The sequence below is a fragment of the Leptosomus discolor genome, chromosome 16, assembly GCF_034619465.1.
Source record: "Leptosomus discolor isolate bLepDis1 chromosome 16, bLepDis1.hap2, whole genome shotgun sequence".
NCBI classification, from domain to species: Eukaryota; Metazoa; Chordata; class Aves; order Leptosomiformes; family Leptosomidae; genus Leptosomus; species Leptosomus discolor.
In genome coordinates, this window is record NC_141406.1 from 1,547,283 (window position 1) to 1,569,659 (window position 22,377).

General features: G+C 57.6%; 3 protein-coding genes across 4 annotated transcripts; 1 reads left to right on the forward strand and 2 right to left on the reverse strand.

Moving 5' to 3' along the window:
* Positions 1-566: 566 nt before the first annotated feature.
* Positions 567-7,071, reverse strand: LOC104340180 (coiled-coil domain-containing protein 157). Its single transcript, XM_086474427.1, has 11 exons — positions 7,065-7,071; positions 6,809-6,875; positions 5,832-6,030; positions 4,200-4,908; positions 3,813-3,890; positions 3,268-3,458; positions 2,954-3,100; positions 2,426-2,531; positions 1,806-2,047; positions 882-958; positions 567-804 (listed from the first exon to the last, which is right to left on the reverse strand). The coding sequence occupies exons 1-11, from the start codon at positions 7,069-7,071 to the stop codon at positions 567-569; spliced, it is 2,061 nt and encodes a 686-aa protein (XP_086330553.1).
* Positions 7,072-7,610: 539 nt separating this feature from the next.
* LOC147414283 (coiled-coil domain-containing protein 157-like) lies at positions 7,611-7,862 on the reverse strand. Its single transcript, XM_086474377.1, has one exon. The coding sequence runs from the start codon at positions 7,860-7,862 to the stop codon at positions 7,611-7,613; it is 252 nt and encodes an 83-aa protein (XP_086330503.1).
* A 608-nt stretch (positions 7,863-8,470) lies between these two features.
* On the forward strand, positions 8,471-21,652 carry SF3A1 (splicing factor 3a subunit 1). Of its 2 annotated transcripts, none has more exons than XM_086474485.1 (16): positions 8,471-8,536; positions 9,706-9,818; positions 12,240-12,444; positions 13,078-13,335; positions 13,774-13,848; positions 14,546-14,696; positions 14,968-15,161; positions 15,790-15,907; positions 16,027-16,212; positions 16,554-16,675; positions 16,840-17,082; positions 17,722-17,932; positions 18,680-18,834; positions 19,635-19,736; positions 19,948-20,019; positions 20,955-21,652. In XM_086474485.1, the coding sequence occupies exons 1-16, from the start codon at positions 8,471-8,473 to the stop codon at positions 21,054-21,056; spliced, it is 2,373 nt and encodes a 790-aa protein (XP_086330611.1). In that variant the 3' UTR covers positions 21,057-21,652. The 2 variants fall into 2 exon arrangements, with proteins under 2 accessions (XP_086330611.1, XP_086330612.1); XM_086474486.1 differs by having other exon boundaries at positions 9,715-9,818.
* Positions 21,653-22,377: the final 725 nt, after the last annotated feature.

Consider the following 22,377-nt stretch of genomic DNA (forward strand, 5'->3'; position numbering starts at 1 on the left):
AGCATCGCACGCGTCCGTCTCTATTAAATCCGGAGCAAGGACAGGCTGCCGAGTCTGGCGTTGGTTGCGCGGCTCCCACCACTCTCCGAGGCTTGTGGGGTGGCTCGGGGGTTCAGGGCCAGCAGGCAGGAGGCTCGGTGGTCCCCGACCCTCTGGGTGCTGGTGCCTGCAGTGGGGCTTCTCCCCGGGGCTGCTGGGCCGAGGGAGAAGAGAAGGGGACATGCCAGCCCAGCCCTCTGTGCCGTTACCCTCTGTTTTACCACAAACCACAGCGTTTTCCTACGGAGAGGGACAACGGGGGAAGCCGCACAGACCTGTTGGGAGCCGTAGTCCTGCCGAAAATCAAGCGGCGAAGCAGCGGCCCGAGGGCGACCGGCAGCTGAGCCGTGGCGGAGCTGCTGCGGGGATGGTCTCCGCGGGGTTCCTACACCCAGGGCGCGCGGGCTCCACGGGACGGGCAGAGGGACCGGGTGTCCCGAGGGAACGCGCCTCGGGGATGCCCAGAGAGCGAGGTCCCGCGGGGCAGGGCAGGCGGCTGCTCGTTTCGGAGCTGGTCTCACGAGCCTTTAGTTGCGGTGGGCACCGGTGTGGTGAAAGAAGCGGCGGCGTGCTCTGCCTCTCCCTCTCGGCTCGGGGGGCCTGGGCACCAGGTCTTCAGCCCGGAGCGAGAGGCAGGGTCTGGCCTTGCAGGTGGGCTCTGCCAAGAGCGGCTTTGACCTCTGGCTGCCGGGAGCTGGCTGCCGGGCCTCGCCTGCGCGTCCCTGCGTCCCTGCGACGTCCCTGGTGCCTCGGCTGCTCGGCTGCCTGCGGGGGGTGGGAGCGGTTAGAGGGGAGGAAGAAGAGGGAAGCTCCCCAGTGCCTTCCTCAGGGCTCCTACTCACCCTTCGTCCTGCCTGCTGGCCTTCCTGCCGGGCTGGCTGCTGAGCTGAGACCACAGCTGGGTGGTCTGTGGGACAAACTGGGCAAGGAGAGAAAAGGGGTTCAGTTTCCCCCTGTTCAGCTCCAGTCTCGCAGCCCCAACCCCTGAGCTGGTGGCAGTGGGACGGTGGTACAACAGCCGTGATGGGGCCCCCGTAAAGGAGCTGGGAACCAGCCCTGGGCCCCTCAGCTGAGCAGTCTCTCCTGCCAGCACCAGTCAAACCAGCCTGATCTCCTGGTGGCGCAGCAGCCCAGGCCCTGGCCCGACCGGGGTGGGCACAGCCCAAACCCACAGAGCTGCTCTAAACGTGGTGAGGGGCTGAGCCGGAGGGACTGGCCCAGGGGTCCCTTCCCTGCCCTGTCTGTGCCCTTTGCTCCCAGGGAGCGAGGGACCCTGGTGAGCTGCCCCTGGCCCAGGGGCCGTGCCGGGGCGGGTCTGGGCCTGGGCGCCAGCGGCTGTGAGCTGCGGTGCCCTGGCATCGGCTTGGCTGCTCCGGCTGGGAAAGCATCCCCTGGGAGGAGAAGCTGGAGCTGCCTGGAGGTCGAGCTGGGCTCCTCCAGGCAGGCTGAGGCCCTGGGACCCCAGCGAAAGATCCCAGCCCTTGCCCAGCTTCATGCCCTTCTGGCAGCGCCTTTGTCCAGCTCAGCCCCGTCCAGGCTGGGGAAGCGGCTGCTGAATCGCAGGGGACGTTGCGCAAGATGCCCCAGGGCCTTTTGGGACCCAGAGCCTTTGCTGCGAGGGTACACGACCAGGGAACCCGTCCCCAGAGGATGGGGGCCGGGGCCAGGGGCCGTGGGGGGGGTCTTGGGGTCGGCAGCACCCCGCTGGCACGGGCACCCCTCTCCCTCGTGGCACCCAGCTCGCCCTGGCTGAGGCGCAGCCTCACCTTCAGCACGCCCCGCGCTGCAGCCGCCTTCAGCTTGGCCAGCGCTGGACCGAGCCGCGCCTGCTCCTGCTCCCGCTCCAGCCCGCTGATGCGGATGCTGTTGGCCCGGAGCTGGTTCTCCGTGTCCTCGGTCAAGCTCCCGGTGCCTGCAAACAAAACCCCGGGTCCTTGCGGCAGGAGCCGGAGCTCAGCCCGCTCCTGCCTGCCTGCCTGCCTGCTGGGAGGGGATGGCAGCGGCCCTCCTGCCTCCCGAGCAGGGGGGCTGCCCGCTGGAGGGGAGCTTGCCCCAACCTGGGAGCACCAGCCCAGCCTGGGAGGTGGCAGCCGGGATCCAAAACCCTGCTGCCTGGAACCGCGAGAGCAAGCAAAGCTCTGCCCGTGCCCTGGCCCTGCTTTATTCCCTGGCCTGGAGGTGGGAAGAACAGCACCCAGGCAGGGAGGCATCTTCAGATGGTGGCAGCTGAGCACAGCCCAGGGCCCGAGCCCTTCCTGGCTGCGAGTGGGACAAACCGCGTGCTCCAAATCCTGCTGGCGGGGCTGGGGCCGGCGGGATCCCCTGCCAACTCTGGGAGCCCCCCAAAGGCACAAGCCCACTGTGAGGAAAAAGAAAGCTCCCTTACTCTCAACCTGCATCTCGGTGGGGCTGTGGACCTCAGGGAAGAACACTAGGAGCTTCTCCCGCTCCTTCAGCTCCTGAGCCTGCGCCTCCAGCTTGGACGTAGTCACCTGCAGCTCTGAGACAGACTGCTCCAGGCTCAGCTTCTCCTTCTGCAGCACCTCCAGCAGCTCCTGTCCGGCACAGCAGGGAGGCCGTGAGGTTTGCGGAGCCATTTCCCAAACCTCAGGACAGCCTGGGCGAGCCCCATGGGAGCACTTGGACACTTGCCCTCCCAGGAAAGCTCCCTCCCTTTCCTTCTGTGCCCAGGATGTCCCACGGCAGTAGGAAGTGGACCGTGACGACACCCAGGGTCTTGGCTGTCAGGTCCCTGTGAGAGTTGGAAGCGACAAACCAGAGGGATCTACCCCAGGGGGTCTCAGGAGGAGATGGCCATGTGACAATGTCCCAGCAGGGCCCAGAGTCCCCCTCCTGGAAAAGCTCTGCCCCGCTCCGGGCAGCCCCCTGATGGGGGCCGGGTGCCAGCGCTGACCTGCTGTGCCCGGAGCTGCTGCTTGCTCTGCTCCCAGCTCTCCTCCAGCCTGGCCTTGTCCTCCTCAGCCTCTCCCAGGCTGGCTTGCAGCTCCTCACGCTCCTGGTCCAGCCTGTCGAGGTGCTGCACCAGGAGCCTCTGCTTGGCCTGCAGGGACTGCACAGGGCAGGCGAGCCTGCAGAGGGCTGCTGCCCCCCCCCGCTCCCCACCGCCCTGACCCCGGGCAGCAGCACCCATGAGCTCAGCCCACCCCCGCAGCACGCTGCGGGGCTGCAGAGCGGCTCCAGAGCAGGGGACTGCAGGCCCGGCCATACCTCCTCGTGCCTCAGTATGCTCTCCACTTTGGCCTTCTCCTTCGCCAGCAGGGTGGTGGTGCTGCTCAGCTCCTGGCCCAGGCTCTCCTGCTGCCCAGTAAGCAGCTGCACCTTCTCCTCCAGCTCCAGCACCTGGCTCCTGGCTGCCTCCGTGGTCCTCCTCTCTTCCAGCAAGGCTGTCTTGGTCACCTCTGGGGAGAGACACCGCACCTTTGGCCCAGGCGGGGCAGGAGGGAGAGAAGCTCCCAAACAAGGTGTCTTCAGGGGGTCCCACGCCCTCCACAGGCCCCGACAAGGGGGAGGCAGCTCTGCCGGCAGGGCTGTGACCCCCTGGATCGCCACCAGCACCAGCACCAGCCCACTCTGGTGCTGGGGGATGTTTGGGCACTGCGACGAAGGAGCCTTGTCCTCCCCCCTGTTCCCACCAGTGCCATGTCAGACTGATTCTGGGGGAGCTGGGAGTTACGGGGGTGTGAAACACGGGTGAGAGTGGAGCGAGGCTGGGGGGGAGATGCGTCAGCTGGGTGAGCCCCAGGGGTCCTTACCCAGCTCCTGCACAGCAGCCTGCTTCACAGCCAGCTCCTCCTTTAAGGTGGAGAGTTGCTCTTTCAGCACAGCAGCTCCTAAAGCAGCACAAAAACTCGACTAATTCAAGAGCTCCTAAAAACCCCTGAAACCAAGCAGGCAGCAGCCAGCCCCACCAAAGCGTTTTTCCCCCCCGTGACTGGATCGTGCTGTGCTTCAGCAGGGAGGAGGCCCTGAGAGGCCGTGGACCACCAGCTCCCGCTCACTGGGGTTAGTCTCCGAGCAGCGAAAAGCCCCCAGGGCCCCCAAAAATCAGTGGCAAAAGGCCCTGCTCGTGGTGGTGGGACCGAGATGTGACCGTGGATTCGGCCCGCGGCTGGGAGGGGATGCTGGGAACAGCACTGTACCTCGCCGTAGGTCCTCCTTGTCCTGCTCCAGCCTGGCTATAGCCTCTGAATGCTGCTTGTTCCGGACTTGCAGGCTCCACTCAGCCTCCTCCCTCTGCTGCACTTGGGCCTCCTTCTCTGCCTGCAGCAAGCGGGAGAAGTCCTCCACCTGTTTCCGCAGCTCGTCCTTCTGCTTCTCCGACTCCTCCAGCTGAGATTTGAGAGGGCTGATCTGCTGCAGCAGCATCTGGAGGTGCTTGCTGATGCGGGAGAGGTCCTTGCTCTGCTCTGAGGCCCAGTAGCTGATGTCCGTGGCAGAGAGGGTCCTCCTCCCTGGGGTGTCCTCCAGCACCTCCTGGAACCGGCGGAGAGCCGAGGGGATGTTCTGGCTCCGGCAGACGCCGGTGATGGCTTGGCCGACCTCGCGCAGGCCGGCCTGGGCAGCGGTGCAGGCGGCGCAGGGTGCCAGGGACGAGCCGGTCGTCTGCGTGGCGATGCTGCGGCTGCCCTCGGCCGTGCTGCGGGCAGCCCCGGGCAGGGAGCTGCCCGAGGCGTCGCCGTCTGGTGCGCGGGCACTCGGCGAGGGGCACGGGGACGCGGGCTGGGCAGCTTCCGTGGGAGCCCTGCGCTTCCAAACGCCAGGCGAGCAGCGTCCCAGGCGCTGCTGCCCCGGTTTCGCAGCCTGGGGAGGGGATGGCCGTGGAGGGATCTCCTTCCTGCAAGCCTTCTGCTGGGGGAGAGAGCACAGAAGAAAACCAGGGCGCGGATCAAAGCCAGTCAGCTGCAAAGGCTCCAGAAGAGCCCAAATGCAGAGGCGTGAAGCATGGGGGCAGGACGTGGGGGCAGCCAAGGGGCGATGTGGCCAGCGAGCACTTCTCTTGGGAGGAGAGAAGTTCCCCGCGCGCGGAGGAGGACAGCTAGCGAGCGCTCGGCTGCCCTGTTTCCTGGGTTCCCTTACAAGCCAGGCACACGGCTCACGGGCAAAGCTCGTGTGCTTCCCACTCCCTGGCACGGGGGGGGGGGAATTGCATTTTTACCAGCTGCATTTTTGCAGCTCCCGCCACGACTTTAGCAGAGCTGTGGGTTCCTGACGGGAAGCCTCAGCAGGGAAACCTGCTCCCCAGCTCCCCTTCTGGTGACCGGCCCTTCTTTCCCACCTCCTGTGCTGTCCCCTGCTTAGGTCGGGTGAATTATTGTGAGGCTTTGCCATGAAAATGATCAGGTTTTGGGGGGTGTGCAAAAAGAAATACGGGGAGGGGTACAGCGTTTTTACCAGCAAGGATTTCAGTGATTTGAGCCAGCTCAGCCCCGCAAGCAGTGGGGTCAGCAGAGCTGCAGGGGCACACGCTGGCAGGAGGAGCATATTATTCCGAGCCATAAAGGCAGCCAAGCTCAGCCGTCCAGTGGAGGCCTGGGGGAGGATGGATCCAGCAGCACAGCTGGGAGCAGGGGTTAGAGGGAAGGGACTCGGGCTGGGAGGGGACAGCGCGAGACAGACGCGTCCTGTCTGACACACAGGTCAGCACGCAGAGGGTCGTGAGCCGGAGGCACGTCTGGTGTGGCCACCATGACCTCAGCACGGTCCAAACCACGGGGGGCGGGGGGACGGGGGTGAGGCAAGGGCCATTTCCATGACCCCTGCGCTCAGCTCACGGGCATCAGGGCCCCCGAATGTCCCACCTCGGCCAGGAGCTGCTGGTAGAAGGCTCCCAGTTTCAGCATGCTGCCCCAGTACCGCCTCGCCGTCAGCCCCGCAGACATGCAGGGTCCCACTGCCCGCGCCGAGGGCACGGCTTGCTCGCCCAGCAGGTGTTCTGCGTAGCCCGTGAAGCTCTGAAGCAGCAGCAGCAGCCTTTTCCAAGAGAAACCCAACACAGCGTAGAGCAGCAGAGCAGTTGTAACGGGGCAACGGCCCTGGGGGTTTCAGAGCGTCGCCAGCCCGAAGGGCCAGGGCCCAGGCAGGGAGGATGTGCCCCATCCATCCCCTGGGCAAAGCTGGTTTGGCAAAGGAGGGTGGATATCGGCGCTTGCCTGACCCCTCCCCAGGCCTGAATCACTCCCCAGAGCGAGCGATCTGTGGTGGGATGAAAATCCCCCTGCAGCTGCTGGGACACAGGCTGCGCCCGCTGCTTGCAGCCAGCCGCTTCCAAGGGGCTGTGGTGAGGCTCTCCCGAAAGCCTGGGGGCACCCCCACTGCTGCTACCAAGCCCCAAGTGTTTGGGCCCAGAGCCCCATGGGAGTGGCTCAGCTTTTCAAACAGAGCCCTCTGTTCCACCCCTGTTGCAAAAGGTGCTTTCGCCTCCCAGGTCCTGGAGGTGCAGCCCGGTCGGAGCGTTTCCAAGGCCTCAGGGGCAGCTGAACAAGCCTGCCCTCGGCTGCCCAGGGGCCTGCGGCTCCCGGGCTGGAGCAGCAGCTTGCTCGGCTCCTTTGTGGCCAGCATTTGTGCTGGTAGGGAAAGGGCTAAACCCTGACAATCCCTGACTCCGGCCTCACTGGGATACAGAAAAGCTTTACTTGAAGATTTTTGAGTTTAGATTGGCTTGCGTCTTTCTTTTCCTGACTTTTCCTTCCCCCACAAGGATGGTTTTAAATCTGTGCTGAGCAGAGTTGACAAATAGGTAACACCTTACCCGACAAGATGAAACAGAGCTTGAGGGAGTTCCCCAGGCTTGCCCTGTAAGTCACTGATAACATGAACTGGGCCGAGAGAAGCACCCAAGGAGAAAGTTCAGACCGACCCCTTGTACCATTCCGAGGCCCAAGGCCTGATGAGCTCATTCAGTGACTATTTATGGACAAAGGAAGCCCAAAGTTCAACCAGCAGACAGCGTGAGGAAGACTAGGAGCGGCCACCGGAGGGTGAAAAGACCCTAACCCTAAACCTACTGCGCATGCTCGGGCTGTGTAAATGGATGCCGGGAACTCATCGCCATGAGACCGCCCTTCTCAGGAAATCTGATGACTCTGTATGATTTTTGTGTGTATGAACTGATGGGTTTTGCTAAGCCGTTGGGGCACTCCTGGTGGAACGAGCCCCAGGGCTGCCCAGCGCTGCAATACAGAACGCCTGCTTGATAACACCCTGTTGGTATTGAGTTTTCATCCTGGAATCCTCACGCAGCTGCACCGAGCCTCCCACCTCGGTGAGGAGCATTAGAAAGCCAGGGAGTTTGGGAGCTCCGAATTTTCTATCGGTAGCTCTGAGCTCTGTGCAGGGAAAGGGGTTTGAAAAGTCAGCGTGGAGCTGCAGAGCGTGAGGCCAAGGTGCCAGCACAGTGCTCATCATGGCAACAGTGGGGAAAAAAGCATCCCAAGCCCTTGGCCCCGTTGGCCCAGCTGGACACACAAGTGTCCCCTTCCCTACAGCGGGAAGGAGCCGCTCTGCCGGCCCAGCTTGTGTGGAAAGGGGCGGCCGGGGCTGGTTCTGCCTTCTCACCTGTCTATCACCAGCTCCAGCAGCACCACGTGGGAATGCTGGGTGAATTCGGGGTCGCTCTCGCAATAGCTGTAGCGCTCCAGCAGCGCCGCCATGTCCAGGTCACAGGACACTTTATCGGGGAACTTCCAGGAGGGGAAACGCGCTGTCCCGGCCCGGGAGGAGACGTCGGCGATGGCTGCCTGCAGGTCCCTCAGGTCGGCCCGCAGGCTCTCCATGCAACCGCGGTGGCCCAGGAGGTGCGCCATTGCCACCGAGGGCGCAGGGCCCGGCCTGCGGGCAAGGGCCTGCCGGGCTGCGCCAGGGCCCTCGGGCCCGGGCCGGACGAACAGCCCCGCTGGGGAGAGAGCAGCACAGCGGCCCCCGGGGCCGGAGGAGCTCGAGAGGGCCGGGGGAGCGAGGGGAGCCGGGCCGGGAGGCTCCGGGCCGGGCCGGGGCCTGGGAAGGGACGCGGCGACACGAAGCCGCCGCCCGCCTCGCTGCCGCCGGCTGCTATGGCAACGGCCAGGCCACGCGCCCGGAGCCCCGCGCGGCAATGGTACGCTCCTCCTGCCGCCGCCTCCTGTAGGGATTCCCCCCCTGCGTGTGGCGCGTTAATGGTACTTCCCGGAGCGCATGCGCTCTGCCCTACCCACACGCACCCCCCCCCCCCGTCCTTTCCGCCGTTGGCCCGTCGCCCGCAGCCTGCGAGTGCGCCTGGCCGTGGCGGCGCGTCACTTCCGGCGCGGCTGCGCAGCACGTCGCGTGCGGCCGCCATTTGGCCTGCGGTGGTGCGGGTTCGGCCCGGCTGTCGCTCGTCTCGGCCCAGGAGCGGCTCCGGCGGGGGAAGCGCTCCCCGCCGCCCCGAGGGAGCACCATGCCGGCCGGCCCCGTGCAAGCGCTGCCTCCGGCGCAGCCGGCGCCGCCCGCCGAGAGCAAAGCGGTGAGGGCCGCGCGGGCGGGGGCAGGCCGTGCTGGGGGGGGGGGCGCTCCGCCGGCGGGGGCCCTGGGCAGGGCCGCGGCGCGGGGCAGCGGGGCTCCCTGGGGTTCTTGGGGTCCTCCGCTGCCCCGTGTGTCGGGCTGTTGGGGGTTGTTTTTTTTTTTTGGGGGGGGGGGGGTGTTTGCGGTTCCCTCCTGCCGTTTGCTGCGGCTTCCCGGAGCAGCTCCCCGCTCGGCCGTTGTCGGCCTGCGGCGGGGCGGGTGGAGGTTGTGCCTCGGCGTGAGGCTGCGGCGTTTGGTGGAAGCGGCCCGGGGTTGTCTTTGGGTTGGGCGTGAGCTGTGGGAAGAACCGGGAAGAAGGTGTGCGAGGCTTGAGCACCCCCCGGCCCGGTGTGCTGGAGAGCAGAGCAGTGCCGTGTGTCAGCGTCCCGTGCCCGGTTCTCTTCTGCCTCGGCCACGTTCAGCTCGCAGGAGCCTCCTCCCGAGCTGGGGCTCCATCCCCGATGCCTCTGGAGCTGCTGTCCTGCCTGCACATTCCAGCGTTTCCCGCAGCAGCCTCAGTGCTGGCCCAGCTGTACAGCAAGGCAGAGCAGGGAGCTGATGGGATGGAAAACCTTGGGCGATGGGGTGCAGCTCACACAATCAGAAGGAAAATGGGGGTTCCCCCCCAAAAAAGCCTTGGTGGCTTTCACGGCTAAGTTAGCAAGGCAGCTCGGCACCACAGTTAAATGAAAACATCTCTGGAGTGTGGTGGTGCCTTATCCTACAGCTCCTTCTGTGGTACCCGGCGTTCCTTAGGCGTGAGAATGCAGAACAGTTTGTTAAGGTGTGTTAGGATTGTTGCTCCCAATGGAGATGAGGAAGTTGAGAGCGAAGGGTGATGAATTTTCCAATCCAACCACCTGAAAATAAACCCAGTCTGGGTCTGCAGCCTGCCAGGCTGGTTTTTTTGCCCCCTGGTGCTGGTACATAGCATGTAGCTCAAGATGATTTGAAGTTCCTTCTCTTGTTGTCAGCTTTGGTTTGGGCTATTTGAATTCAGTATCTTGTCTGATTCCAAACGCCCCGATGAAAGCTGCCTTCCTGTGCCACCACCTCGCCACCTTCCGAAGAGCTGCGAGGCAGCGACACAGAGGAACCGCCTCCATGTGTGTCTGTGCACTTTTGTTGCAGCCAGAAGAGGAGCCAAAAGAGGAAGCAGCACCAGCCAAGCCTGTGGTGGGAATTATTTACCCTCCTCCAGAGGTCAGGAATATCGTAGACAAGACTGCCAGCTTCGTAGCCAGGTAAACGACACCGGTGGCGTCTCGTGTTTCCGGGGCTTTTCATGGTTCTCTCAGTGCTCGTGTCTGCGCAGCTCCAGGAGCTGAGGCAGGTCCCTCTGTTGGCGGAGGGTCACAGTCACGGCAAACTTGCCTACACCACGGCAGAGAAGCCGGCACTTCTCTATGGCAGCACTGGGAAGCACGGGGGATGGCTCCACCTGACGTGCTTCAGAGTTACATCTGAAATTCGGCATTTTTATATCTTTCTTCTGCAAAGTCATGATCTTTAACATATTTTAACGTAAGCATGCGTGTTCTGCCCACTATTAATTTTGACATTTACACTGATTCGTCCACCCTATGACACGACTTCATTAGTATTCCTATACTAATATAATCATTGGTTATTTTACTGATCAAAATCTCTGATACTCAAATCAGGATGGGGAGGATGTGAGAGCCTTCACAGCGACATTCCTTTGTTTCTGTGGTCTCATCCCATAAGAGAACTAGCTGAGAATGTGCAATTTCACCCCTTGTACCTGTCTCCCTGCCTCCCTGTTCTGTGTTCTGCACAATTTCACAACCCGTAGCAGCTTTAGCTTTGGCCGTCGCTGTAAGGCAGCAGCTGCTGTCTCTGAGCGTGAGTGAGGCTTTGTGTATTTCTTACCATAATGCAAATTAATTGAATCAGGAAATAAATATAAGTCGTTAGTTGTTTTTTAAAAGCAATTAATTACCAATGAAAAGTCAGCTAGCTATTCAAAATTCAGATCTGATTATAACAACAGTCCTGCGATGTTATGTGAAGGATTTTAAGGACTGAGCCTGTAGCAGTGAGGCGGTGGAAGAGAAATGACAGTATTTGACTTAAGAGGCATAAGACACACTTTGCTAGAAAAAAACTGTGGTAGTAAATAAATGAAAGTTCTTGGCAAAATCTATAGCGTGTCCTTCAATACCCAGGTAAGGGTTCTTGTTCTGAACGATCTGAAGGGGAAACCAAATTCTGGGTAGGAAGGGAACCCCGTTACAGGCGCTGCTCCGAGCGAGGAAGCCAGGAGGAGCCATGGCTGCGTTGTACAGCGTGTCGGCCAGTGGTGGGTGATGAACTTCCCAGCCCCAGGGCGCTCCCTCGCGCGCTGCGCCCGGAGGCGAAGTCCCGGCCCCGTTTGGGTGCGGCTTGGTGAGCCGTGCCGGCGGCTGGGGGGGGTGTGCCCAGGCCTCCCCCCTTCGCCAGAGGCAGCGGAGCGCGGGCCTCCGCAGGGTCGTCTGCTCCTCCCGGGGGTGGGTGAGCTGCCCCTGCTGCCTGTGGGGTGGGGTTTTTTTTTCCCTTGGTGCCTGGAGCAGGTTGATTGGCACGAGTGTAAATGTCCGGTTTGGGGGAGGAGTCTAAAAGTTGAATAATTTTACTCCTTTGGCTTCTTCCATTTGCCTAATGCCATCATTGTGCAAGTGCGAGCTGGAAGTGCTGCGTAGGTCAGCGTTGGCTGTTGTTTTTCAATGCTGGAGTGTTTCTGGCTGGTTTGTCACTACGTGAGGTCCTGAGGGCCCAGGTCTTGGCCCTCCTGCTGGCCTACGAGTAGCACCAGGGTTAAATACCCCTCAGCTGCCCGAGTTCTTCACCTTCGTGGCATCCAGACAGGCTGAACACCGCGAGCTTTCACCTCGCTGAAACAGGGTGGTGGCTGCTGTGAGTTCAAGGCAGTTACTGACTGCTGCTCTGGCCAAAGGCACTTGTGTAACTGATCTCTGAGATGCTGCCGCGGAGCGTTGGCTTCCTTTGAGGATAAGGAAGGGGCTGTGACGGTCCTTTGTTGTGGTAGAGACCCGCTCTGTTGAAAGAGGCGGAGTGTCTAACCAAGACTTGGAGTATCCAGAGGATCTGAAGAGAAACACGATGCTGTGGCAGCTGTTCACTTTCTCAGACTGCCCTGAAATAAACGGCTTGTGCTTTGGATGGGAGGAGAGGTCGTTGCCTGAGCTAAAACTTGGGGCTCTCCGAAATGCAGCGCTCTGGTGTGGTCAGTGTCTGTGCAGGCTGATGGTTACCTGCTTTTTGCTTATATGAACTTTCTGGAAATGAAACTGGTCTTAAAAGCTTGTTAATAAGAGCGAATGAAATTGGTCTGGTAAGTACCTTGTGAACTGGCAGTCCAGTAAATGGCCTTTTGTTTGTGCGTAGCCAGAGTGTTTAGTGTCTTGGGAAATACTGGCTGGGAAGCATTATAGGCTAAATTAGGACAAATGCCTTTAACTTGTGTGTCTGCAGCTGGCTGCTGCATTGGGTGTGAGCTGCTTAGAGGTAAATTCTTTCCGTGTAGGAGAGAAAGTTGTGTTCCGAGGGGCTGATGCATCGATACATCGTACTGGGAAAGAAAGAGACGTTTACACATGAGTCGATGCCCATTCATCTACATAATTTGTCTTTTTCCTCCCCAGAAATGGTCCAGAATTTGAAGCTCGAATTCGTCAGAACGAAATAAATAACCCAAAGTTCAACTTCTTGAACCCCAACGATCCTTACCATGCGTACTACCGGCACAAAGTCAGCGAGTTCAAAGAGGGTAAAGCACAGGAGCCCTCGGCTGCGATTCCCAAGGTCATGCAACAGCAGCAAAGTGCTCAGCAGCAGCTGCCACAGAAGGTACTTGCTTTTCCCTTTGGTCCAGAACTTGGCTTCTAACTGGTTGTGCCCCAGCCTGTTAAGCAGGAGGTCTGAACGACAAGGCAAACAGAGGAGTTATTTATACGTTTGCAAAAAACAAAGCACCGAGAGGCTTGGAGTTTGGTGCCTGGGACTTTGTTTTGATGCAGATGTGCATCCCCCAGTTGCTGGCAGTTCAAAGTTGGGTGTGAAAGAGCCAATACGTTGTTGTACTTGGTCCGTTTTAATGACGTTTAGTTGTGTATCGACTGTGTGAGTTTAGGACTCCGCCCATAGGCGAGTTTTTAGAATCCCTTGGAGTTCAGTTTGGACTTGTGCAGGCCCTGGTCTGTAGAAACATTTCCCTTTTTTCTGCTGGAAGGATCAACTTCCCCTTGCATTGTGGAGTACAAAATGTCACTAATCTTGAGTTGTGCCTTTGTACGTACTGAGTGGAAAAAGGGCCGTGGCTGAAGCTGAGTCTCTCGCGCGCTTTGCACGGCCGGCAGTCCCGCTGGGTGGTACCGACTGTCCGGGGGGATCGTAGCAAGGGGGAAGGGGCCGTGGGCTCCCCGGGTGCTGGGTGACAACTTCCTCCTTCAGCCGCTGAGCTGTCTCTGTCCTGCTCTGCAGGTGCAGGCCCAGGTGATCCAGGAGACGGTCGTTCCGAAAGAGCCACCCCCGGAGTTCGAGTTCATTGCGGATCCTCCCTCCATCTCGGCCTTTGACTTGGACGTGGTGAAGCTCACGGCGCAGTTCGTAGCTCGGAACGGGCGGCAGTTCTTGACGCAGCTGATGCAGAAGGAGCAGAGGAACTACCAGTTTGATTTCCTTCGCCCCCAGCACAGTCTCTTTAACTACTTCACTAAGCTGGTTGAACAGTACACGAAGGTACTCTTGCCATTTACCTGTCAAATCGATTCTTCCAGCAGCAATATTGATTTTTGAAGACTATTGAAGCCCGACAAAACAGCCAGACTAGGAATTTGTGCCGGTCCAGGGGCCATTCCTTTAAATCTCACTGTTCCAGTACAGGGACTGTCTTGTGCCTTGTTGGCAACACGCGGTGCTGAACACAGCGGGCTGTTACTTAAACGTGTCAGACGCTGCTGTGGGTTTTTAAATACAGAGGGTAGCTGGACAGCCAAGAGTGACTATTTTTAAGTGCAGGTACGAGCAGTAAGTAGCGAGAGGGTTGCAACAGAATAAATGGAACGCAGCCCTTAGGGGTCTGCCGATATTTTTAGCAGTGTGGAAAGAGAGTAATTGCTTTTAAGGAGGCTTTGGCAAAAAGAATCGTCACCAACTGTCGTGCAAAATGTGTTTCAGATCTTGATCCCCCCAAAAGGCTTACTCCTCAAACTCAAGAAGGAGGCCGAAAATCCCAAGGAAGTCCTGGATCAGGTATTGCACGAAAAACGTGCGAATTGCCGAAGCATCTCAGTTATATGTTGCGTTTTTTTCCTCTTTGCATGTTTCTGACTCACTGCCAGCGAATACAAATACACAGAGAACCAAACGGGTGCGTCCCCTGCCCGAGCAGAGGGTACCCCCGCTTGCCTGCGGGCGGCGGGCCGTCTTTGGCTGGGGGTGGTTTACTTGGGGCATCGTAGAGGCATAAACACTGCACGCCATTTCCAAGCGCTCTGTCAAGTAGCATGTTTCCCTCAGACAGCTTCACTGTGACACCTCGGTCACTTCTAGTCCTTCCAAGCTGTTCTTTGTCGCTGTGACTTCAGTCTCTGTCACAAAGACTGCTTTTGCTTTGGCAAGGTGACGTTACAGGGTGGTAATAAAGTGTCTGTGAACTGTTTGCTGGCGGAATCCTCAGGGTTACCCGAGTCATGGCATACCTGGGTGGCTTGGTCTTGGCTCAAGAAGCCTCCAGCTTTAGAAAACCGCTTTACAAAGCTGGTGCAGTACATTACTCGGTGTAATGGCCAACCTGCAGTTTCTAAATGAAATACAGAGATTTCTCTGTCAGGCCAGGCCTCTGAAGTAGTGCTTGTGTAACTGCCGTGAAAGGGTTGGTGGCGTAAACTTGTGGATGCTGTAGAGATGACTGTGACGTTTGACACGTGCTTTATGTCCGCTTGGGCAGGTGTATTACAGAGTGGAGTGGGCGAAGTTCCAGGAGCGAGAGAGAAAGAAGGAAGAGGAGGAGAAGGAGAAGGAGCGTGTTGCTTACGCCCAGATTGATTGGCATGACTTTGTAGTCGTGGAAACAGTTGACTTCCAGCCCAATGAGCAAGGTACTGAAATTAAGTGAAGTAACCTCTATGAAACTCATGAGTAGGGACTATGTCCTGAAACACCCTTTAAGTGCCTCCTTCGTCCTGTGTCATGCTGGTGTTGGTCTGTATAGACTCCATTGTTCTCCTCTATACACCTGGGCTCCCAGGAGATTTTGATGCCGCTGCTTTGTAAAGAAATTGCTTTTCATGCAAGAAACTGCTATTTCTGTACCTGCATTGAGCAATGGAATGGGATAGAGAAAGAGAAGTTCTGTTTTCTGTGTTGTAGGGAATTTCCCTCCTCCCACCACTCCAGAAGAGTTGGGAGCTCGAATCCTGATCCAGGAGCGTTACGAGAAGTTTGGGGAAAGCGAGGAGGTAGAGATGGAGGTGGAGTCAGATGAGGAAGATGAAAAGCAAGAGAAAACAGATGAGCCCCCAGCCCAGCTGGATCAAGACACCCAAGTGCAGGATATGGATGAGGTAACTAGGCATTAGACTCAGCATTACTTTTGTCCCCTAAAGTTTGTGTGGTTTATGATGCCTTTCACTTTTACTGTAAGAAGTTCCTTGAGGCAATGAGATTTCCTTTTGATGGAATTTCGAAACAGCCTGTTTCTGCTGGAATGCAGTATTTTTAGTGTTTTCCATGACAATACAACTTCCAAGGGAGAAATACAGTGATTTTTGTCACCTAACGGTGTGGATTTTGTATTTCTGTGGCCGAGCCTTTTGGGCTTTTTTTTTCTGCGCAGAGGCTGGAGCTCTGACAGAGCTAAACTCTTCCTCTACCCCCTCTATGTGCTGTTTTTCTGGTACAAGGAACAAGACCGTGGTTAACCGTAAGCCCTTGCTTGCTGTGCTGTGGTAATGTGGAAGCAGAGGAGTACTTGCTTCCTCTTCTGAGTCCACTGAATTTCTGAATCGTGATTGTCCAGAGGAGCCACTGTAGCAGAGGTGTCCAGAGGCAAAATAGCTCTTTTCCTTTGCAGCTGCACAGTCGGTTCTTCCCGCGCTGCGTAGAGCTTTCGTGCCTTTCTCAAGTCTTGTTTGTTGATACTTGACTACAGGAACTTGGTTCTGATTTTTGTTTTGTTTCTTTTTAAATAAGGGTTCAGATGATGAAGATGAAGGTCAGAAGGTTCCTCCTCCTCCAGAAACCCCGATGCCACCACCTCTTCCTCCCACGCCGGATCAGGTCATTGTGCGGAAAGATTACGATCCCAAAGGTAAATCAGGCTGGTGAAAAAAAAACAAAACATTGTTTCTTCCTGAATAGTCACAAAAGCATTTGTTTCTAGGCTGCATCCTCTGAGGTGTTTTTAACAGTGTGCTTTCGTTCTTCCAGCCTCAAAACCATTACCACCAGCGCCAGCTCCAGATGAGTATCTTGTTTCCCCCATCACTGGAGAGAAGATTCCTGCCAGTAAGATGCAAGAACACATGCGAATTGGTCTCCTGGATCCTCGATGGCTGGAGCAGCGTGATCGATCCATCCGTGAAAAGCAGAGTGACGATGAGGTCTATGCCCCAGGTCAGCTTTGGTGTCTGACCCAGCTTGCGCAGTTCCTAGATGAGTTCTGTGAACAACCCCTCACTCCCCCCCCCCCACGTCCTCCCCATCAGGACCATCTTAAATGTCACTTTCTGGTGTCCCTAGTGTGCTGGTTACGTGCTACCCGTGTCATTAGTGCATCGAAGCCTTTCTCTAAACGTAAAGGCAAAGAGCAGTAGCTGCTGCTGAGCAGCCACCCGTTGCAGTCTGTCTCTAAAGAGAGCAGGCTCGGCCGTTAGGTGCCGTACAGTTTAAAGGAGGTTTGATCGTGTTTGATGTTGATTACGTCACTTGAGATGAGAATTTCTCTCTTTTTGCAGGTTTGGATATCGAGAGCAGCTTGAAGCAGCTGGCCGAGCGCCGTACTGATATCTTTGGTGTAGAAGAGACTGCCATTGGTAAAAAGATCGGTGAAGAGGAAATCCAGAAACCGGAGGAAAAGGTAGAGTGGAAACTGTTTAACAGGTTCCTGCAGTGTTGTGAATGCTCAGAGGCAGGAGTCTTCTGAACTCCTGACTTGCTCCGAGGCTGCTCTCTTGACTTGTTTCCAGCTCGCCTTGCAGTCCAGACAGGCCAGAGTTATTCTGATTTATTTTATCCCCTCAGGTGACCTGGGATGGCCACTCGGGCAGCATGGCCCGCACACAACAGGCTGCTCAGGCCAATATTACTCTCCAAGAGCAAATTGAAGCTATCCATAAGGCCAAGGGACTGGTGCCAGAAGATGACAGCAAGGAGAAGATCGGTCCCAGCAAACCCAATGAAATGCCCCAGCCACCCCCTCCTTCGTCAGCGTCAAACCCCCCTGCCAGCGCTCAGCCTATCACCTCCGTTCCTCGTCCACCCACAGTGAGTGTTTGGGCTTCCAAAAGCAAACTGCTCTCGTCACAGTTAATGAGAAGGGAGTCCTGACGAAGGTCAAGGGTTTTAACAGCAGGGTGCTGGCTTAGGAGCAAATTTTGAGTGAAGTTCTTGTTTCCAAATGACTCCTAAACCGCCAAAGGAACTTGAATTTGCTGTTCAAAATGGAAAATAGGTGGAGTTTTTCATCCTTAGAGGTACCAAAAAGACTTGATCAGCCGGGCAGAGGAAGAACCTGGGCAGTGAGATCTTGGAGGAAGGGCGTATGGCTAACAGAGGAATGGGTGGGGGCCTCTTTTTTAGGTGTGAAAGGGCATGATGCAGAACAGAAGTAGCCTCAGGTAGGAAACGTTCGCAGGTGACTCACTTGCCCAGTGTTCCTGCCCCAAGGGTTTCTGCTACATGACCCTGAAATAGCTCCTTGATTGCTCTGTGGCTGGGGTCTGATGCCCAACAACAGCTTAATCTCAGCTGGGGCTGGCCGTGCCGTGGCTCGCTGAGCTTCCCAGCCGGCCTTTGGCCAGCAGGAGCCCTCTGGGTGTTGCCCTGGTTATTTTAATCAGGATTGTGAACAGCACCGAGCGTTCCTGCGTGCACCTGCTGAGGAAATCTACCCTCTCTCTCCAGATGCCCCCTCCCGTTCGTGCTGCCGTTGTTTCTGCCGTTCCGGTCATGCCTCGTCCCCCGATGACTTCCGTGGTCCGGCTGCCTCCAGGATCGGTCATAGCCACCCCCATGCCACCGATAATCCATACTCCACGCATCAACGTTGTCCCCATGCCGCCCTCTGCTCCTCCGATCATGAGCCCCCGCCCGCCGCCCATGATCGTACCCACAGGTCAGTCACTTGGGCGGTTTGTGGTTCGCTGTCAGCTGGTTCCTGTGTAACCGGGCTTGAGCTTTGCTTCTTTCTGCCCCTGATAACGGCGGGTTCTTGGGATCGCGGACCCCAGGTCCCATCGTTCAGAGCTCTGGGGTGTTTGGCAGGACTTTCCTGGCGGTACTGCTTTGGGGCTCAAGACTCCCCCTGCAGAATTCTGTCTCGCCCATTTAACTGTGTCCTCAGGAGCCTGCCCAGGTGAAGATTAAGAATCCACACTGCTTTCCAAAAGGAACCAGATAAAGAGGAACTACCAGCACCTCACTGGGTGTTACAGAAGTTGCTGGTGCAGGAGGAAAAGCTGTTGTCTGGCCCCTTTCCTCGTAGCAGCTTCATAGCATGAGGTGTTTTTAAGTTGAAAAGCACGACGTACAGAACAATTCTTCCTTTTTTTTTTTTTTTTTCTTTTAAACCGAGGTGCTGGCACCGCTGCCGGCCAAACCGAGAGCGTTTTCTTTTTTGCAAGGTCTGCAGGAAGCTCTTACACTGCTTGCTGTCTTTTCCTGGACGGTTTCCCAATATAAAAGGTCTCCTAACGTTTGAAGTTTGAATGTTACTATTAGTTGTGTTAACTTCCTCCGTGTATCCTGGCCTTTATTTTCAGCCTTTGCTGGTCTGCTAAAAGAGTTTGACTGTCAGGGAGTGTCTGCTGTAGAGCCAGTGGGTGACTGCAGGTTGTGTTGTGTCCCCCTCGTCCCGTTTCAGCCTTCGTTCCTGCGCCTCCCGTGGCTCCGGTCCCTTCCCCAGCCCCGATGCCTCCTGTTCACCCGCCGCCGCCGATGGAGGACGAGCCAGTCTCAAAGAAACTGAAGAGCGAAGACAGCTTGATTCCAGAGGAGGAGTTTCTGCGCAGGAACAAGGTACGGGTGTGGGTTGGCTCCTTGTTGAGAAGCGCCGGGAGTCTTGACCCCGCTGGGCCGTTCCTCCTGTGCCCAGAGGGGCTGCGAAGCCGGTTCGCCAGCAGAGGGGAGCTGATGGGCTGAAGTACTTGGCAAGGGAGCAGCTTCCTGAGCCGGCTCCTTCCTCCTGTCATTCCCGAGCCAATTGAACCGCTCTCCGCTTTACTGCAGAGAGCGGTACGGCACCGCCAAGAGAAGTTTAGTAAGACAGCAGTCTTCTGTAATTAATTAAGGGCCGTGGGAGGTGGGTTTGTATTAATGCAAGGAAGAACTGAAGCTGTTGATAAGCTTTTAAGCAGAGGACGGCTAAGCTGGAGGTGCAAGGAGATTGAATAAATCCGTGTCAGCGTGGTAGTGTGGTAATGTGGTATGTTCTGTAACAACACGAACTGAATACCTGCCTGAGGGGTGCCGCCATGGCGGGCTGAGTTTGAAGCCCTTTCCCAAGGCTCTGTGCTTCTCCTGGGCATCTGTTCGTACTGCGTGTGCGTGTGATGGGTGGGGAATGGCAGCAGCAGGAGGGCCTGATGAGAGAAATCCAACCAAGTCTGTTGTTTTGGTGGCGGTGAAGTAACTTTCTCACTGCTGAGGCGAATACATTTCTGTGTGTTTACTGAGAAGTCGAGATACGTGGCTAGTTTTGGGAATAAATAATCTGTCTGCCGCTGTGTGCCTGTAAATAATTTGTCTGGTGCTCTGTTATCGTCGTCCGGAGCCTCCTTGACTGTGAGGGACGTTATCGTTATCTTTGTTTCCTCCAGGGCCCGGTCACGGTCAAAGTCCAGGTTCCCAACATGCAGGACAAGACGGAATGGAAACTGAACGGCCAAGTGCTGGTGTTCACCCTGCCGCTCTCAGACCAGGCACGTAGCTGCTTCACCCGGCCTCTACCCCTCCTGGCTTTGCTGCCCGGTTTCTTCGCGTGCAGAGCAGCAGCTGACCTGAGCTGTAAACCCTGGGTGTTCCCCACGCTGCCACCTCCCGCCCAGCGGGGCTGCGTGGCCGGGGGGAGCCGGGCTGGGCAGTGGGGGGGAAAAAAAAAAAACCCTGAGCGAGCCCTGTGGTTCTTCCTAGGTGTCCGTTATCAAGGTGAAGATCCACGAGGCCACAGGGATGCCGGCTGGGAAGCAGAAGCTGCAGTACGAGGTGGGTGTAAGCCCTTCAAATGGGGTTTGTTGCTTCGGGGCTTTCTCACAAAACCCAGCGTTTTACGAGAAGAAGTTGGAACGTTCCTGCCGCGATAGCGGGAGGAGCGGAGGGGGGTGTTTCCGCTGCCCGTGCGGCACACCTGGCGCCGAGCTGCCCGCACCTACGGCAGGCCGGGCCCGTATGGGTGGTGGCATCGGCGGGTCTGCGCGTTGCGGCTGGTGCAGCTGAGCGCTCTGAGCCCGATGGCTTCCTCTGAAATCAGCCTCTTATTTGGGGGGGGGGGGGTGTGTGACATTTGAATGCGGCAGTCTGCTCCCACTGCGCTGTCACGTGCCCTGGAAGGTGGGCGAGAGTACCCTGAAACCCTGGCAGCTCCGAGAAGTCTTTCCCCACAGGGTGGAAGGGGAAGAGGGCTCGCTCTCTTTTCCTCTCGGGGCTGGAGCTGCTGGAAAGGCGCCCTTCCTTCTTAGCGCGTGCACAGGCACAACCTGCTGCCGGAGCCGTGAACTGTGGGCGCTCCCCTCCTCGGGAGCGCGTCTGTGGGCAGGCGCTGTCTTCACCCGGGGGAGAACGGAGGCGTAACTGATTGTTTGTTCCAGGCAAAAATGAAAGAGGGCGGGAATGGAGCCTAAATCCCTTCCCTTGTTGTGGGACTGTCTCTGCCTATACGTTTGCAGAGGTGTAGATAGTCTGTATTGTCCGTTTGTGCGCTCGCATCGTTCCCAGCACACCCACCTCCTCCGGTGCCTGTCTTCTGAGACACTGGGATCCCTCCAGGGTTTTTCAAAGCCTGCAGCATTCTGGCATCACCCTCTCCTGAGAGGACGGCCGGGAGGGCTTCGTCTGGGAGGTTTGGTGGGAAGGGAGCAGGAAGATTTCTGCCGTGACTGAGGGGGTTTTTTTGTTGTTGTTTGCTTTTCTCCTCCCCTCAGGGCATCTTCATCAAGGATTCGAACTCCCTGGCTTATTACAACATGACGAGCGGCTCTCTGATTCACCTGGCGCTCAAAGAAAGAGGAGGCAGAAAGAAATAGGAGCTGTGGAGCCCAGAGGCGGAACGTGGCTGCGTTGCCACTTGTGTAACCCCAACCCATTGCATCCTCCAGCGTTTTCAGGGCTCCTGCAACTGCCTGCCAGCTCTAGTTTGAAAAGAGAAGCTGTGAACCCCTGTTTGGGCGGCTGATGAGAGCGGGGGAGGTCGATAGAGCCCTGAAACGTGTAAATGTAGTGACCTAGTGTGTAACTGCAGCAGCCTGTTAGTGATCGATGCTTTGCTCGCGTGCCGAGTTCCCTTGTGAAGCAGCGCTGAGGCCGTGCCCAGCGTAGCCTGGATCCGGCTTGGAGGGGCTGTCGCTGCCGGAGAACATCCCCCGTCTGACCACAGCGCTCGCTGCTTCACTGAACCTCTTTCTAACAGAAAACCTCTTCCTTCTCCGTGTAGTTAAGCCCCTTGTTCCTTCCCTTGGATCTGTCTCCCCTTGCGCTGGCCCTGACTTGGAAGTTTTCCCTCCCTCAGCATGAGCGTTCGCGGCTGTTCCCTGCGATGAAGGCGATCGGGGTCCGCGCTGCTTCTGCCCCGCCTGGGGTTGGGTTCAATAAACACCCGCCTCGGCGCGGGGTTCTGGCTGTTGCCGCTCTTGTTCCTGGGGCTTTCGGTTTTTTAGGTGGAGATGTGCCTGCCTTCAGAGCACTCAGGTGGGGACAGACAGCGGGGGGTTGGGATGGAGCAGTTTACGGGAGGAAATCCTTTCTGTTTTCTAGGAAAGGCGGCAAGAAAAGGGTTTTGTTAAAAGTTTTCCTAGTGCTACACGGTTGTTCCTGAACGCAAAGCGTGTATATAGGAAGGCTTATGTCTAGGGGGGGCACAAAGACTGCTGGGAACTCAGGAATTTATTGGAAAACGTGTTTTATATCACACAGCTGGCATCTCTTGGTTCTGGAGAGCGGGTTATTCCTGTCCCTTCCGTCAGAGCTGTGCTGCAGGTTGATAGAAACATAGTGCAGAGTGAAGTTAATTGACAGAGAATTAGGTGCCCAGGAAGAGGCAGTTGTCTGAGCTTTGGGTACCTCTGTTCTTCCTTTGGGATCATCCAAAGCCGTGGATTTATTTTTGTTTTCGTGGTGGTCAGGGGGTACAGAACATCCTGTTTACCTTACTCTGCGAGAGAGAGATGAAGCAGGAGGGAAGAGCCAGCATCCTCCCGCCTCCCTTGTGCCCCTCTCGGAGGGCAGGAGGAAGCGCTGGAAGGTGGCTGGCGCTGGCCCAGGCCAGGTGGCCGGCAGTCCCCTCTCTGACAGATGGCCACGCGTCTGCTTTGTCACACAAAGCTGTCCCTGCTGGCGGCCACCACTTTC